At 40.4% G+C, this 17098-nt stretch overlaps 1 protein-coding gene across 2 annotated transcripts in view; it reads right to left on the minus strand.

The window, feature by feature from the left end:
- The window catches only part of HECTD2 (HECT domain E3 ubiquitin protein ligase 2), a 72363-nt gene that overhangs the window by 27397 nt on the left and 27868 nt on the right, over positions 1-17098 (minus strand). For both annotated transcript variants that reach the window (XM_019556167.1, XM_019556168.1), the window contains 7 exons: positions 14411-14456; positions 12934-13043; positions 11463-11611; positions 9102-9225; positions 7349-7445; positions 6047-6154; positions 1231-1363 (listed from right to left, as the gene is read on the minus strand). In XM_019556167.1, the coding sequence (XP_019411712.1) occupies positions 1231-1363; positions 6047-6154; positions 7349-7445; positions 9102-9225; positions 11463-11611; positions 12934-13043; positions 14411-14456 (767 nt within the window). The remainder of the gene's footprint in view (positions 1-1230; positions 1364-6046; positions 6155-7348; positions 7446-9101; positions 9226-11462; positions 11612-12933; positions 13044-14410; positions 14457-17098) is intronic.

The raw sequence follows: 17098 nt of genomic DNA on the forward strand, positions 1-17098 counted from the left end.
GTGGCTCTTCTCTGGACTCTCACAAGCTTCTCCACATCCTTTTTGAATGGTGGGGCCCAAAACTGGACACAGTACTCCAGCTGCGGCCTCACCAAAACCGAGTACAAGGGGAGAATGACATCCTGCGATCTGCTTGAGAAGCATTTATGGATGCTCGCTTTACTAGCCGTAGCGTTGCATTGAAGGCTTATGCTCATCTTGTGGTCAATGATGATCCCCCAAGTCTCTTACACAGTAAATGATTACTGAAAATCTGAACCATTTATATTTGGACCACTGCAAAAATCAGCAGTTTTCCACCCTGCTGGGCACAACAAAATTTCAGCCACATGTTCTTACATAGCTCAGTAAATCTATGCAACCACTGCCCTCCCTCCCCAAACAGCTACAGTGGAGGACCCAACAAAGGCAGACAATGCGAGATAAAGAAGAAAGCAGCTAATGGACATTGTGAGCAAATACCAGGAATGGATTAACATTACTCTGGTCATATTGGACTGAATTAGATTTAAGGTGACCCAAGCCCCAAAGAATTAATTTCACTGCCTTCACTCTACATTCTATAACTTGCCCTGATCAGAGTTTACTAAACTCTCTAATGCAGTGATCCTTAATTGGGGTGATGCAGCACACAGGTGCCACAACATCCTTAGAAGGGTGCCACCAGATGAGGAGATAAGCAAGATGTAAGGAGATAAGCAGATAAGTGCAGGGTCACGCTGTCTTTATCTGCTCTCTCCCAAGCTTGGCCCCATCTGCAAGGAGGTAATATATAAATTAGTTTTTTAAATGGGCCACCACTCAGTTCAAAAAACTTCTGGAGGGGCACCTTGAGACTCAAAAGCTTTGTAACCACTGGTCTAATGTGATAAACCAGTGAAAAGAAGTTTCAACTCTTCCAACGCACTTGAACTCTCTTAATGAATGCCAGCTTCTTACAGGTCTTCATCCAATATCTAGGCCTGAAGTTTTTCATATTTTTTTAAATGACCAACATCACAGCTGTAGTTTTTGCTCCTTTGCTATTGCAACTAAAAACTGCTATTGGTCATTATTTCCATCTCCATCCACAACTCTCACAAAATGACCCACCTCTCTGCCCCCATTGCTCTAGCTCAGACATGCTCCCTGAATAGAAACCATTAATGTAAAGGCTTAAGATAATGCTTCAATTAATTTGTTTTGATTTTTAAATTAATTAATTTTAAAAGCTTAACTATGACAACTCACCATAGTCTGGGTGAAAGATCTGGCGAATCAGGAGAAGAAACCATTCTTTTGTCAGACCACCCATATCAAGTCCAGCCTCCCCTACAAATGTAACTTTCAACTTCTTTTTTAAATCTGCTGTCTTCCTTGTCAGCTATTAAAAAAAATAAAGAACTGCATTTGATCAATGTTATTACATTATATATAAAATATAATATATACATCTACATATAAGTAGAAAATTTTTTGGATAATACATTTTCATCGCTATAGCTATTTATATTTTTTATTTTACACACATTTACTAAATTCTAATTCATACATTAAACCTACATGCAACAAACTGCCTGGTTTGGGAAATGAAGGAAACTACAATTCCTACTCCCATCAGCTGACCCCAGCTCTTCTGGGCTTGGATGCTATCTTATTGACATTCAAAGAGCTCTCTCAGAGTTCTCAGTCCCGGAAATGGAAGAACCGTCTCTTCCCACTATCCTGCAGGCCTAACCAATTTGTTCTTCTGGGGAGGACATTTCCTGCAGAATACAAATGACTGGTGAACTGAGGGTTTTTCCCACTTTCCTGTCAAAACTTGAGAGTTGTTTGGTAGATAAGACATGGACCAGAACATCACAACTTTTGGCTATTGTTCCATATAACATACCAAGCAACAGACTAGGTTTGGTAAAACCATAAGCACAGAATCCAGTAACTTTCTGGAAAAATTTGGTTTAATTAGGAAACCTGCTCTTTCTATTCCTTCATCATTGGTAGAGTATCCATATGGGAAACTCTTAGCAATTGTCTGCATCCCCCAAGTGACTTAGGTTAGACCTCTGGTAGTGGTGTTGTCAACCACGTAGGTAGCCTAGTTAGCTTGAAGATAGGATAAGTGACAGTGTCACCCAAAGATGCCAGTTAACCTGTTTAAAGTACTATGCAGTCAGCTACACTGTTTCCACTTAAAGCAGCAGCCTACCCAGAGCAGCACAGTGTGCTGCAGGGCACTGCTGCTGGGGATGTTTACTATGAAGACATGGCTTTAGAGAGATCCAGCAAAGGGTGTTTGACTCTTGTTGTTATGACAAATTCATGTCATTCTACACTGAAGCATTTCTTCCTTGATAGGACTGAAGTACCATCTACTTGAGAATTTAACTCTTTTAACAAAGCTGTGGCCTACTACCTAATACCCTAGTGGGCAGCACGGCTGTGTGAAACAGCACCAGTTTGTTTCTACTTCTATTTTGCTGTTTCAACAGGACAGTGTTTCATTTAGAGTTTCATTTAGTTTCAAAGTGCTGTTCCGTTTTGTTTTGTCTAAACCGTTTTGCTCTTTCGACGTTTCGCCCGCAGGCTATAATGGGGAAGCACAAAACTACCTATAAGTCAATTTTGGCAGATTTGGATGAAAACAGTAGGGCTGGTAGCTCCGTCTGAGGGCATGAAGCCTGCCAAGTTCCAAGGAGATAGGTGCAGGGGTCTCTGGGAAACTGCACCTCAAACTGCTGACAAGCAAAACTCGTGACATCTGTGAGTGAGTGAGTGTGTTAAGGTCTGCCCTCACCGGCGCTGGGGCCTCTACATGACAGTAGTGTGCCCCAATGAGGTTTCCTCCTCCCCTACAGCCTCAGACCGATCCACCACTTTAAATAACAGCAGGTAAAATAATAACTAGTGAGGAACAGCACAGTAGCACCAGCAGCATCTCAGGCAGTCAAACTGACAGAGCTTTTCTTTCCTGTCCTGAAGGAGCTTCTTTTCCAGTGTGTGTTAAGGCATGCCCTCACTGTGTCCTTTCCCCCCCCTTCCCCCTCCCTCTCCTTACTTTCCATTCCCCTGCAGGCAAGCCCATCTTCAGCTTTGAAACTCGAAACAGTTTGAAACTTTCAAAATGTTTGGACTGCCCTCATTTTGTTTTGAGGCTGTTTTGAAGCTCTTTGTTTCATTTTGATTTAGCTGTTTCAGGCTTGAAACAAGTCAAAACAGCGTTGAAACAAGACAGCCAGGGAAATTTCACACAGCCCTAGTGGGCAGGTGTTTTCATCCATGTTTCTCCACATGGGCGGCTTTATGAAAGGTTTTGTTATATCTTCCTCAGATTACAGCTTTTCACAATTAGCCAAAGGCATTAGTATGACCCAACAACTTTCTTCTAATAATGAGAAAAGACATTAAACCAGCAAGAATGCAGCATGGGTTATAACAGCTCCTGCGTTCCATTTATTCATACATCGGTAAGTTTCTATTGTAACAAGTTTTTTTTTCTCTTTGTATATTTGCATAACTTGATCTGAACCCCAATTTTATTCTTCTAAAGATTGCTTCAAATATTTGAAATATATGAAAAAAGCATCTTTTATTTCCTTCAAAACAGAGAGAATGGCCAATGCAAAGGGAGAGTCCATTGCACTTCTGTGTTATGACAGCAGAAATGGAGAAAAAGCAGCAGAAGTGAAATAATATCTAAGGACGCAGGCATTTATATTTATAAGTACATTAATAATAAGGGTAAATTACTATAGAAGAATCTTAAAATTTGATGAGTTAACAAATGTTAACTATTTAATGACTGTCTTGAAATTTTCTTTCACCTTTTTATCATTTACAATTATTTTTCAAAGCCAACCAACTATTTTTAGGTTTTGAGGAAGATCAGGGAACAAGATGTGATTAATGCTGATTAACAAGGTTTGGCTGACTGAAAAGAAACAGACACATATGTTTCTCTTCCCAATGCTACTCAAAATAATCTGCTGTTTAGAAATGAAAGAAACACACACAGGGATCAGTTAAAAATTTGAATAACTATTTAGGAAAATAAAGCTTAAAGCTTAAACTAATTAAAAACTGTGAAAAGAAAAGGCAGTGAAGGAAAAAGAAATTCAAAATATAGAGAGATAGATTAGAAAAAGTTGAAGCTACTACTGTGGAACAATAGAACTAGATTCTCATGCAGCATACTTCACCCTTATATAAAGGTTTAGTATAATGCAATATGATCAACAGGGATCCTGGTTGTCTCTACTAAAAATAAAATAAATAAATAAATAAAATTGCAAATGATCTGATTACTGCCCTCACCCCAAAATCTGTGTTTTTCTGCGATTAAAATATAATTCCACTATATGTATAGGTATCAGCTGAACACAATGTTTTATTGTTATATTTACAATTTTACAGCAATTTGGAAGCCTACCAGTGCCTCAATCACTATAATAAAATTAATTCTATATATTTTGGTGTTTGATTTTGTTTTTTTCATCATGGAAAAATCAGAGCCCTTTTGCCCCCTTTGCTCACCAGGATGTGGGTTCAGCTGTGGCTGTCCCTCCCCACTGCTTTGTGGTGTTGAGAAGGCCAGATATGCTAGTGCCCTGCCCATGCCACTGCCCCTCATTCCCCACCTACTGCCCCCTTGACTCTGCTGGTGCCCCTCACTCTCCCTACCCACTGCCCCATGGACCCTGTCAGGGCTCCTCACTCCCCACCCAATGCCCCACCCCACCCAGCCCTGCCAGAGGGGGACCCCAGTCGCCAGGGCTCTAGGGCCAGGGACCCAGGTCTGCAGCCCGCTGCCCCCCCAGTAGTGCCCAAACCCCAGCTGCTGCCTGAGCAGGGAGTGGAGCACAGAGCCTGGCTCCCCCTCCCCCATGGGCAGTACAACCAGAGTGGAGCCCGTGGGGGACTGGATGTGGGCTGCTCTCTGCAGGCGTGAGACTTCCTGCTTTGCCGCCCTCTCCGTTGGCACCTCCACGGCCCAGCAGGTGGGACCCGGCACAGCAGGGTCACTGATGTGAGCCCCACACTGCCATGGCATGGTGCCCCCCACCCACCTGGCACCAGCAGGGAATACAACTTCATAATACCACCTCCTCTACTGCCTGGCAGGTAGGGGGCGCTTTGCCATGGTGGCGCAGGGCTCCGGGCTGCAGCACCGAGCTTCCGCACCCTGCTCTGGCCTACTGGGCTGGGTCCTGCCTCTTAGGCCGCAGAGGCCCCCAGGGCAAGGGAACTAGGGCAGGGAGCTGAGGCACCCACCCCTGCCCTGTGCAAAACCTAGGAGGCATGTGTCCCCCAAGCCCTACCCAGGACTATGCAGAGCAGCAGGGAGCCAGCCCCCCCATCACCCCCAGATGAGTCGCCTGCAGCTCCACCCTGCTTCCAGCCCATGTCCAGCAGCCGTGCATTCCAGCCCTGGGCCTCAGGCCCCATGCACCACCCCAGCTAGGCAGCAGTCCCAGGCACCAACCCCAGCCCTACTCAACCCCCTTCCTTACTATGGGGGCCTCTTCCATGCTTCTCACCACCTTATGTGCAAGGAGCTGTGGGAGGTGCTATTCAGACTGCCACGTGCATATGTATGTGCACACATGTACATGGCATCTCCTGCCTCACTGCCCTTCTCCTGCTCCCCTCAGCTCCTTGCAAGCTGGAAGTCTGCCAGCCTGCAAGAAACCCATCGTTTCCCACATTTTTTCCTCAAACAGAAAATCCAGGTTTTACTACGTTTTTCTGTGGTGAACGGAAAACCCAGATCCCTAACGATGAATAATTAAGCTAAATTTAGATAGTATGCAAGTACATATGTCTATACAGGGTTTGCCTACATGTGACATTATACAGGAATACCATGACAAAAAGTGAAGCTCAGGATATTATCTCAAAATCTTCTGCATTATTACTTTTGCAATACAATACTTTAATTACAAATACCACATAACAATAACGAGAATTCACAGCTCTCATTATAAAAGCTTTCAATATAATCTATCATTTGAACTGAAAAGGCAGAGTTACTTTACAACAAACCACTCTTCATTTACATCCTCTGTACCTCATCAAGTGAGTCACTAACAAGGTGTGTTCTCCTCACTTTCACATTTAGGAATAACATATTCATGTCGGGTTTCTGCCTGCGAGAGACTTTGTCCACAAGACTTTGCTATATAGAATTTAAAAAAAAAGAAAAAAGTTTTACACACAAATTTGCTTTAAAAAACTTCAGAAAAGCAGACTGGCATTAATTAAATGCATGGAATCTTTGCTTTAGAGTGGCAGTGAAATAAATATCAGCTTCTAAAATGTCAGTTGTTTGGTCAAAAGCAATGACAAAAGTTTCTCAGAGAGGTTCTTTTTAGGGATGGAAATCAACAGAAAATATTTTCTAAAGCAGTCTACACTCACTACATATTTAACACTGTGTGATGTAACATTGAAATAATCTTAATAAGAAGAGTAAATAACAGGTATTGGTTGTGCTGTGTTGTGGAACAATCCATAAAATCCTCTTCCTCCCCTCTCCTCAATGAATAGAACTTTTGAGTAGGTCCAACCAAGGGCTGCATGTGTTGCTGTGGCTTAAAGCACTGATCAGCATTAGTAATATGGTGCAATTGGGATTTGATTCCCAGTCTCACAATCATGCCTCCTGCCAGGCACAGATCAGATCCCAAATATGCTTTTAACTGAATGTCTGTCAATTACTTTAGTTAAAGATAAGGGGTGCATCTAGACATGTGCTTTACTGAGGAGCTGACTAATTAGCTTTGCAATAAAGCATCACCATCTACATATGCAGTGGTATTCAGGTGCAGTATATTAACTAACTCCACTGTAGGATGGTACTGTCCAGGACAAGTACTATCCTACAGTGGGGTAGTTAAACGCACCAAAACCCATGTGTAAAGTGACTGGGGCTTGCTGGGGCATGAGGGTGCTACAGTTTGGAGGCTGCCTGCTAGTTAGCAGCACACTGTTGCACTCTTCTCATGCCCCAGCCAGCTCCTCTGCAGTACACTGAGCCAGGGCGGAGCAGCCCCAGGCTGACAGGCTGATCCTCCAGGACTCCTGACAGACTAGGGCTGCTCTGCCTCAGCTTAACATGCTGTGGTACCGGGTGCCTGTGTAAATGCTGCGCCCGAGAGAAAAAACTTTGGTGCGAAATGCACTGTAGTTTATTGCTATGTGCTAATTGCTTGTGTAGATGCATCCAAGGACTAGTAAAACAGTTAAATTTATTTTCCCAGTTAAATTGGTTAAAATTCAGAGATAACAAATATTTCTATGGAATTATTAGTAAATTAAACTGTATAACATTGTAGTGATTGTGAAAAAGACATTTATCCCAAAGACTTACACGTGCTATGCTTATCATCTGCTGTTCTGAGTCCCTCTGAATAATAACTTTTTTTGCTGCTATAGAAATGATGAATGGGTACTGACAGAAGGAAAACCTACGTAATAAAATAGATAGAAAGTTAAACACAACATTTCTTTTAGAATTCAGGAAAAGAATTCTATGCTATAAGTTCTGCAAAAGTTCAACCAATTCAGTATTATGTTGGTAAACCAGACAGATATCCTGTCTCTCAACGAGAACCTGAAATCTTAATTTCATTGTACAACTTGAATAAGATGCAAAAAATGAATACAATACTGAAATAACTTAGATTAAGTTTTCTTCCATTTAAATAACCAGAAGTGATCATCAGGGATCTCGTTATCTCTGATAAAAAGTCCCCAGTTTTCAGATTTAAAAAGTAACCCAGAATCCACATTTACCTTGATTAAAATGAAGCACCACTAATATCTCTCTCTATATTAGTGGTGTTTCACTGTAATCATAGAAAAATGTGGATTTGGGGTTACTTTTTTTTAGTCCGAAAACTGGGGATTTTTTTTTAATCAGGGAAAACCAGGATCCCTGGTGATTATATATAGAACCTAGAGGAGTCTGATTTACAGAGATGATAGTAAGAGTTCTCTTGCAAGTCTCCAAGCATGTTAGGATTTACACATGTGCACAGCTTCATGCATTGAAAATAATCCAAAGGACTACACTGAAAGTAATGACAAGGTATAAAATTAAACATGCAGTTGAAATTTTGCAGGATCAGAGGCAAATACCGAAGAGATGCATGTAGCATCTGAAAGTTTATTTGATACAATGGTCACAGTAAAACGCTAATCAGGTACAGAATACACCTTCATATAAATGCATACACCGCCAACAAATCTGCTAATTCTGCTAGACGTCTTATCACAAGTACATGAAAAAGGGAGGAAGCAATGTATGCACCCCTGAATGTATAGGCAGACAAAACTCTTGGGGTATAGGTGACATCTTTTATTAGACCAATTAAATACTAGCAAAAAAAAAAAAAAAGTCTCTCTTTGCAAGCTTTCAGGCCCAAACACCCTTCTTCAGGCAAAGGAGAATTCAAAGATTGTAAAATTTCTCCCCATAATGTAGGGGTGGGCAAAATACAGCCTGCAGGCCAGATTCAGCCCACTAAGCCATTCTATCTGGCCCATGGGGCCCCCTAAAAAAATTTAGAAAATTAATATTTATTTGTCCTTGGTTCCTGTCAAAGATGACAGGAGCCAGGGGTAGTAGGACTCAGGGGATCAGGGGGTAAGGCACCTGTCAAGCAGCAGGCTACCCATGTGGCCCCCAACAGCTTGCCAAAACTGGGTAAGTGGTGCTCCGCCCAAAATAACTGCCCGCCCCTGCCATAATGTGCGATTCTCCATAATAATTTTCTACCCTGTTACATAGATCATATTAAGAAATATCCAATTAGTATAAAATACAAGTCTATGTTGGTAATAGAAAATAATAAAAGCATATTATAACTTTTATGTTATCTCATTCACATGCATAGTAGAATCCTTGCCCCACTCAAGCCATAGCGAAACATCCAATGATTTCACTGGGACCAGGATTTCAACCAAAATGTTTAAACAACTTTTTGAGGAATAATACAATACTTACCAAAAAACTCCCAAACACCCAAAAAAACCAAAAGAAGATAGGGTGCTTTCTTTTTTTTTTTTTTTTTTTTAAATTCAGCACTGAACAAAATACATCATCTACTTTTCTCACTTACCTGTGAGAATTTCCATAGCACTGCCAGTTATGATATTCTTCCATTAGATCAATATGATCCAGTGTGGAATTGTAGAAATCCGTATATGAAATAATAGGAGGACTAGCTAAACTATTTGCAGCATCTGCAATGCAAATATATGGAACCAATATTATGAACTCTCCCAAAATACTGTCTCTAATGAGACAATGTTGAAGACAAATCAAATGTGTGTGGAAATTCACTTATCAAAAATTACCTAGCAAAACAGTAAAGCTTATTTCAACACTACCCATAGTGGTATTACTACCTCATTATAAAAAAATGTTGTGTCATCCCATCAGTGGTTTAAATATATATAGTAAAAGAATAGTAAGTTTAGACACTGAAGTTGCTTTCTTGTGCTGATTGCAGGCACATCTCTAGTTTAAGGAAAGATGGCATGTTAAGGATATACTTTTAAATTTAATTTTTTGGTATTTAGAAAGCTTCAACAGATTTTATCATTAAACTTAAAAAACAACAAGCTCAGGCTTACGAACGGAGACTTATTTTTATAACAGACACCAAAATCCCACAGTAATTTTCTCTGTTTCCTTTTCTTGTGCACATGAGAGAGGGTACAGGCAGTCCATGACTTAAAGACATTTCGAGTTACAACGAACAGCACTTACGAAGTTTATAAATTGACAACCTGTTTCAACTTTCTGATGTCAGTTTCAACTTCACAATGTTTGATCTAAGGCCACGCCATGGCCACTTTAATTAACAAGTTCTCTGCGTCACCCATCTCCCTGAGGAACTTCTGTCCAAACTTCCTTGGACACTTCCTTCAAGAAAGCAGACAAGACTCCAAAAAAACCTGGAGCCAAGACTCCTGAGAAGACTCCAGCCAAGAGCCCTTCAAAAAGTCCAAAGTCACCTTAAAGAAGTCCTTCCAAATCAATATGATGGCTATTTACAATATAAATACATTAAAGTAGATATTACTCATCTATAATTGATTGAGTACAAAATTCTGGATTATTTTTGGTGAAAATAGGGTATAGTGCCTTGGTTCAGAAACCAATTCATTTATAACATTGTTCCTATACGAAAATTGGCTCCGAGTTACAACGTTTCAACTTAAGACGCAGGTTTTCAGGAACCAATTGTGTTGTAAGTCCAAGGACTGCCTGCATTGACCCTTAACATATGAATACTGACAGCAGGTGCTAACTTTAATACTACCTTACACTTTCTATAGTTAGCATGTGCTAATTTTAACATGCAACTGCACCCATAGATTTGAACTTCTTCAGGTTGAGAAGGGCATGGAAACCAGGTTTCCCACTTTCTGAGCAAGCTTTCAAATCATTCAGCTGTGATGAAAGAGGTGGAACCACGACCAACACTTCCTCCAGCCAGGTTTTAATTAAAGTAGCTAAAACTCCTGTGGTTTGTGTTTAACACAGTACTGGTGACACATCAGATGTGTTCTAAGCCCCTGGATTAGATCCCTCAGAAATTTTAAGTACCAGGATGCCTACTTCGTGACTACTAACTGTGCTCAGGCACAGATCCATACAGCTTGCCAGGATGGCAATACTTCCAGAAATGTACAATAGCAGAATATTGAGGACCTAGAAGGCTTTATTTGTGAGGGCATAACCATTTACAATTTCCCAGTGCCTAAACAGGGAAATGGTGTCTTTATGGATCACACTACAAGACTTAAGACACCCTCAGATGCTGAAAGCAGGGCATCTATGCACATGCTCTGGGATGGAGTAGGGGAGGGGCTGTAATTAGAGTGGTTCTGAGTGTGGTTAAGTAAAGTGCCTGCTGTGTCATATACATTCAGCACCCTGCGCTTCAAAATGGTGGCGGGGCACTTTAAGTAAAGCTTGTTCAATGAGCTTTAGCTAAAGTGCCCCTGCCGCCATTTTGAAAAGTGGAGATGCTGAATACATGTGATGTGGAGGCTATCTGCTCTGACGCATGCCAATTAGCATGCATTGGAGCAAAGTTCCATCATGTGTATAGGTGCCCCAAGCATTTTACATATCTGGATCTCCTTATAGATATTTTGGCAGCTACCACTTTAATAATGTTTCCTGCTTTAAATCTAAGTGAAATCTTAACCTCTGTTCACTTTGGTTTGTTACTGTTTTAAGGATCATTGATTACTGTTGCAAAAGAAAGATGTGTATAAATTTTCCTCAAGAAAAAGCAACTAAAATGGCTTGTTGAAGCTGTGGTCTTGATCTCCTTACCAATTTCTGGCATTCCAGTTTTGTTGCCCTATGTAGAGTGACATTGTTCTCTTTGTGGCAGAAAGAACAAAGTGCATTCTGATAGAAGTGTGAATTGAAAATACTTCAAGTTTAGAGAAAAACCTACTAAACAAAGACAAGACTTTGGTTGCTGATGGAATCCACCACGTGCATTTTATCATGGGTGGAAATTCTTCAGGTTTTGCAGGAAACAGACGTAAAGAAATGAATTGCAGCAACCTGTCCATCAACTGCTTGAACCGTTTCTGTGAAATCCTAGAAGAAACATGCTTAAGTTATTCTTGTGCTATTACAGCCTATACTGAAATTCACATTAATAGATTCTAATGTTCTTTTCTGTAGTATTTACCACACAACAAAAAGTCAAAAAATAAAGTTTAATGAAATCTGCATATTGCTAAATATTGGCAGGGAGCTATATTTTTTAATAATCCTAGTGAATGCATCCCACAGAGACTAGATATAGTTTACACTGATACCAACCTTTTTAACAGTAATGTATGAAATACTCCTTTGCTAAGTAAAGTTAACTGGCTGTTTAATAATATAAAACATAATACAGAGCCTCTATGACGCTGGTCTTTTCATTCTGAAAGGTTTTTTTTTAATATTCTATTTAGAAATGTTTGAAAAAGTCACTGACAAATAGAAAGAGACTTCCTTAAATGCTAGGGATGTTCAAGCAAAAGTAACAAATCCTAGATGAAACTATAGCTCCGTTGTCCCCTATAAGTACAACTCCTTCAGAGTTCACAGGTTTTACCACCGAGATGTAGGCTGAAATTAAAATAATCTAGGTCTGACCTAATTTTCTAGTCCGATAATTTAAAAGTAGGTGGGGAGGGAACAGTTATGCATGACCTCCCAACTTGTTCTTTCCTTTCTTTTTCCACTACATCTGCAGACTGCACTGAAAGGTCTCTTTATAGGCAGAGGAAGAATAGTCCTACAGAGGCACCTGAGCACCCCCTTCCTGCGGAGCCAGGATCTACTCCTGGAGGACTCCTTCATAAGCAGGCCTTAACTATGGCAATCTGCATGCAGGCTTTGGAATACAAAGACCATAAGCAGTAACAGAATATAAATTAAAATCAATCTTTCACAGCTACATGCTTAAATACTTATTTAGCTAAAAAACTGCAGATTAAAACAACTTGTGAAAATTAAGTGAATATAATCTAATTGATCAATAAGAAACAAGTTAGCATATAAAAATGCCATAGTGAAACCAAGTCAAGGCTACAATACTAAGCTGAAAACAATGAGGAGAATATGAGAAAAAAGGAAAGATATTTATTAATATTTTAATTTTGAACAGATTTTCAGAAAAACCTTTATCTTTAATTTGTCTTGGCTTGAATGCACATACTCCTTATCTAGATAAAAGAAAATATTTTAAAATGTTTTACTTAACATTGTAATAGGTATAAACGGTAAGCAAGGTTGTGTTAGCACCTAAATATGTTTAAAAAAAAGTCCCTAGTTAATAAAACTAAAACTTGTTAGATTATAAAAGCACCTAGCATCTTTGGAAGTACTATAAACACAGTCTTATTGAATGAAAAATATTTACTTACTTTTTAAACCAGTGAACTAGAAAATGATGGTCAGCTTCTGCCAAAGCTGCTGTCTGTCTTAGCAAGTGAGCATAGATGACATATGTTGATGTGTTACTAAACTGAGGATTCTGCAAAATATGTTAAAAACATTGTTAGTATTGCAACCTATTAAAATAATTACTATGATAAAGACAAGATAATAAAACCAATGCATGTTTTATTTACAACTTTAATTCACAGTTATGAACAGGGAACCTAGTTTCCTCCGTTTAAAAAGATGCAAATTCTCTGATTAAAGCACCCAACATCCACATATTTTCCACGATAAAAATGAAATGTGTGTGCGCGCGCACACGTGTCAGCTGAACACATTTTGCTGAACACCTTTTGTTGATATATTTACCATCTGAAGCCTACCAATACCTCAATCATTACAATAAAATACATTCTAAATATCTATATTGTGGCTTTTGATTTTTATCATGGAAAAATCAGAGCACCTCTTGACCTCTTTGCTCAAGAGGACACAGGTCCAGCTTTGGCTGCCCTCCCTGCAGCTTTGTGGTGCTGAGTAGCCCTCATATGCCAGTGCCCTACCCCTGCCCCTTCCCATACTGTAGCCAATCACTCCTGACCCCCAAGCCCCTGACCTACATACAGCCTCCTGACCATGCTGCTGTCCCTCACTCCTGACCTGCAGCCCCCTGGCCCTGCCAGTGCTTCTCACTCACGACTGGCTGCTTGCTGAACTCTGCTGGTGCTCCTCACTCACGACTCACTGTCCCCCACCCCCAGGACCCAGCCCCTACCAGTGAGAAAGAGGGTAGGTATGACACTTCCTAGCTGAAACTTGAAACATTTTTCTGGTACCGGTTAGGATTCTCAGCTGACCTTCTCCCCAAATACCAGAAAACTGCTATTTGTGCAGAAAAGGCATTTACAGGTCTTGCCGTTGTTAGCAGAATTCAGACTACAAACGAAATGCAGCCATAGCAGAAATGTCTTAATACTATGTTGACAGAACACAGGCAACCTAACCACTGGATTATGATGCATTTGTCTGATAATATGTATGCTTCTTGCCATATTACAACCCGAATTGTTAGAGCAACATCAGCATTCTGCTCAAAATGTGTTAAATACAACTTGTTGAGGTAGTGGACGTGAAAACTGAATGCCACAGAAACCTCGGCAGCAGACAAAATAAGAAACGTACCTTGATCTCTCATCTTGCAAGATGGTATTTAGGCAGCAATTCTTTTTTTTTTTGTGAATTAATGAAATGCAAGCCATTTCATTTCTACAAGCAAAAAAGCCCACGGAGCAGCAGACTTTTCCATTACTAAATGAAGCTGTGAATATTTCAGCATGATATCATAACTCTATTTACAGTTTGCTTTATTATATAACTTAGTTCTGTTTGCAGTCTTCTGGATGATACATAATGAATTAAGTGGATTGATGTACTTAAATAAAAAGTTTCTATTTCTCTTACCTGTAGAAGTATAAAGTATGCTCTAAGATCATCTTTTGTTCGGGACCTGAGAACAAACAATCATGCCCAGAATCATGTATACAGTATACAGACATACAATAACAGTTAGAATGCGTCTTGCCTCTCAGGCTTTTTTACTTTCCCAGGAATACCACATCTGTTGATCCACTACTCAGGCAGTTAGTCACCTTTTCTGATTGTTCAGAAGCAGCAAGAGGTAGCCCTTGGGTAGAGATGCTCACCAACCTGATTTGCCAGAAATGTTCTTCTGAAGTAGTTATACTCACAATGCATGGTGCGAAGGAACATGTAAATAGGAGACATTCTTCTACCTGGATCTATGATCCTGAAGAGCCCTCTAAATGTATACCAGGATGATTGCATTTAGTTTTAAAAGAGAATACATCAATCTGAATCTTCTAACTTCTACATTAAGGACAAATACTAAGAACTTGACCTTTTACACTGTTCTTTCCTTCCCAGAAGAATCTTAAAAGATGTACATGTAAGAGTTCTTAAATCATGACCGTATTAAAAAAAGGTGTCTCCAAAGGGCATTTTTCTCTGTTAAGATGTTCAAGTGTTACAGCTTCTTTGCTTTATGATAAGCTTTCCAAAAGCAGAAAGGTATTCATTTCCTAACAGATTGAGTCAATGGTGGCCAATAAAAGTGCCATATGGAAGAAAAGCAGAGGTGGTTAGCCTTGTTAGTAAGAAGCCAGTCTGAAGTTACAGCAGGATGATAACTTCAGCCCCCCAGTACATGCTCACTTAATAGCACAATAGGACCTGATCCCCAATCCCAACAATTACATCTCCTATCATGGCACACATGCAAGGCAGGGCACACAATTTTGGGATTCAGGAATCGGATGCCAATTGTGCCATTACTGCTTGCTAGTGCAGGGGGAGCCTGAGATTATGACTGCAGGGTCCCCCTGCACTAGTAAATTGAAAGTTCGGTGGCCACAGGCCAGCATGAACTGTGTGGTCCTAAAGCTGAGATGGACTATCAACTAATGATCAGTCCCAGCTCTGGGACAGAACCAGAGCAGGTTTGAGACCCCAGGTCAGTCCCAACTCTGGGACTGCACATCAGGCAATTGTCAGTCTCAGCCCCACGACTCCATTGGAGCCAGTTCAAGCATCATATGACCAGTAGCCTGCTGGCACAGAAGAACTGTCAACCAAGGCCCAACATGCAGGCTGCATGGCAGGGACCCTTTCATATGTTCAATTTAAAGTATGATAGAAACTAACCACATTAGTAAAACACATTTTGTGTAAGTATTTTTGCGGCTAGTTTCCGCTTGTGTTGTGGCATTAACTGCCTGAACGTGTGGCCGGGTTACTATTTAAGATGTAATTAACTGCTTAATTGCATCTTAAGTGTAACATGTGCCAGGGGCCTTATTGTGTTTATATACATGCTGGAGGGGGCAAGGAAAGAGGGAGAGGGGGTGCTTTAATTAGAGTGGTTCTGAGAGCTGCTCTAATTAAAAGTGCCTGGAGCATCTGGTGTATCAGGATCCCCACACTGAAAAATGGTGGCAGGGGAGCTTTACCTAAAGTTCAAATGAGTTTTAGTTAAAGTGCCCCTGCTGCTATTTTTCAGCACAGGGACACTGATACATATGATGCTGGAGTATGGTAATTACCAACAGGCTGGAATTACAGCACGTCAGAGCAACCTCACAGCACATTTATAGGCGCCCTTAGAGACTAACTGGTTCAGGGGCATGAGCTTTCATAGGCAACAATCAATTTTGTCAAATTATAAGAAAGGAATGCAGAAAAATAAACTATGTAGAAGGGAAAGGGACAAAGGGAGAGAATGCTGCTAAGAGAGATAATTGGGGGGAGTAGAGCAGATCAGCTGAGACAAATGAAGATGTTAACACCTGAAGGGACACCAAAGCAAATCCAGGTAACAGGATAAGAATCCATAGTCCCCGCTGAGGTCAAGGTTAATACATTCCAGGCTGTGAATGACTTCTTATTCTGCAGTTTTGTTTTCTGGGTTAAAGGATCCCTACTCTGAGGTTATTGATAGAAGGACTGGGGAAGTTCAAGTTCTGCCATGTGTTTTTGTACATTTCTGGCATTGATGTTCTCTTTCTTTTGGGACTTCAACAAAAGTTTATGATCTGTTGGTCCCAATGGGCACCTATACATGTGCAAAGAGGCTGCTCCAATGCATTGTAATTATTACAATGAGTCAGAGGAGACTTGATTGGTAATTACTGTGCTCCAGCAGACTCCAGCTACATTACATCTGTGCCCTCATGCTGAAAAATGGCATTTTAACTAAAGCTGGTTCAACAATTTTTACTTAATTTGACTTTACTGCTCCTTAAAGGAAACGTTTCATAAGGAAGTCTATGTGCTAGTTTTTCCTGGATATTTTGGACAGATAGATGATGATTTTTAAATGATTTCAGTGTGAAAAAAGCCCTTTTTGGAGCCAGTTATAAATGCTCAAGTAGTAGATTCAGATATAGTTCTTGTTTTGATCTACTGCTGTCTGCTGAGCCACTTTGGTGGGAGTAAAGAACTTGTTTATTCTTCCCTCTCCTCTGTATCCAACAAAAGGGGGAGGAATGACCAAGAATAGAGTGGAAAAGAGGATTCTGTACATGGAACCACAGAAATTTACCAATACATCCATTCCTTTAAGCCTCTGACATG

This window comes from Crocodylus porosus, unplaced genomic scaffold (assembly GCF_001723895.1).
Source record: "Crocodylus porosus isolate Cpor-Errol unplaced genomic scaffold, CroPor_comp1, whole genome shotgun sequence".
Lineage (NCBI taxonomy): Eukaryota > Metazoa > Chordata > Crocodylia > Crocodylidae > Crocodylus > Crocodylus porosus.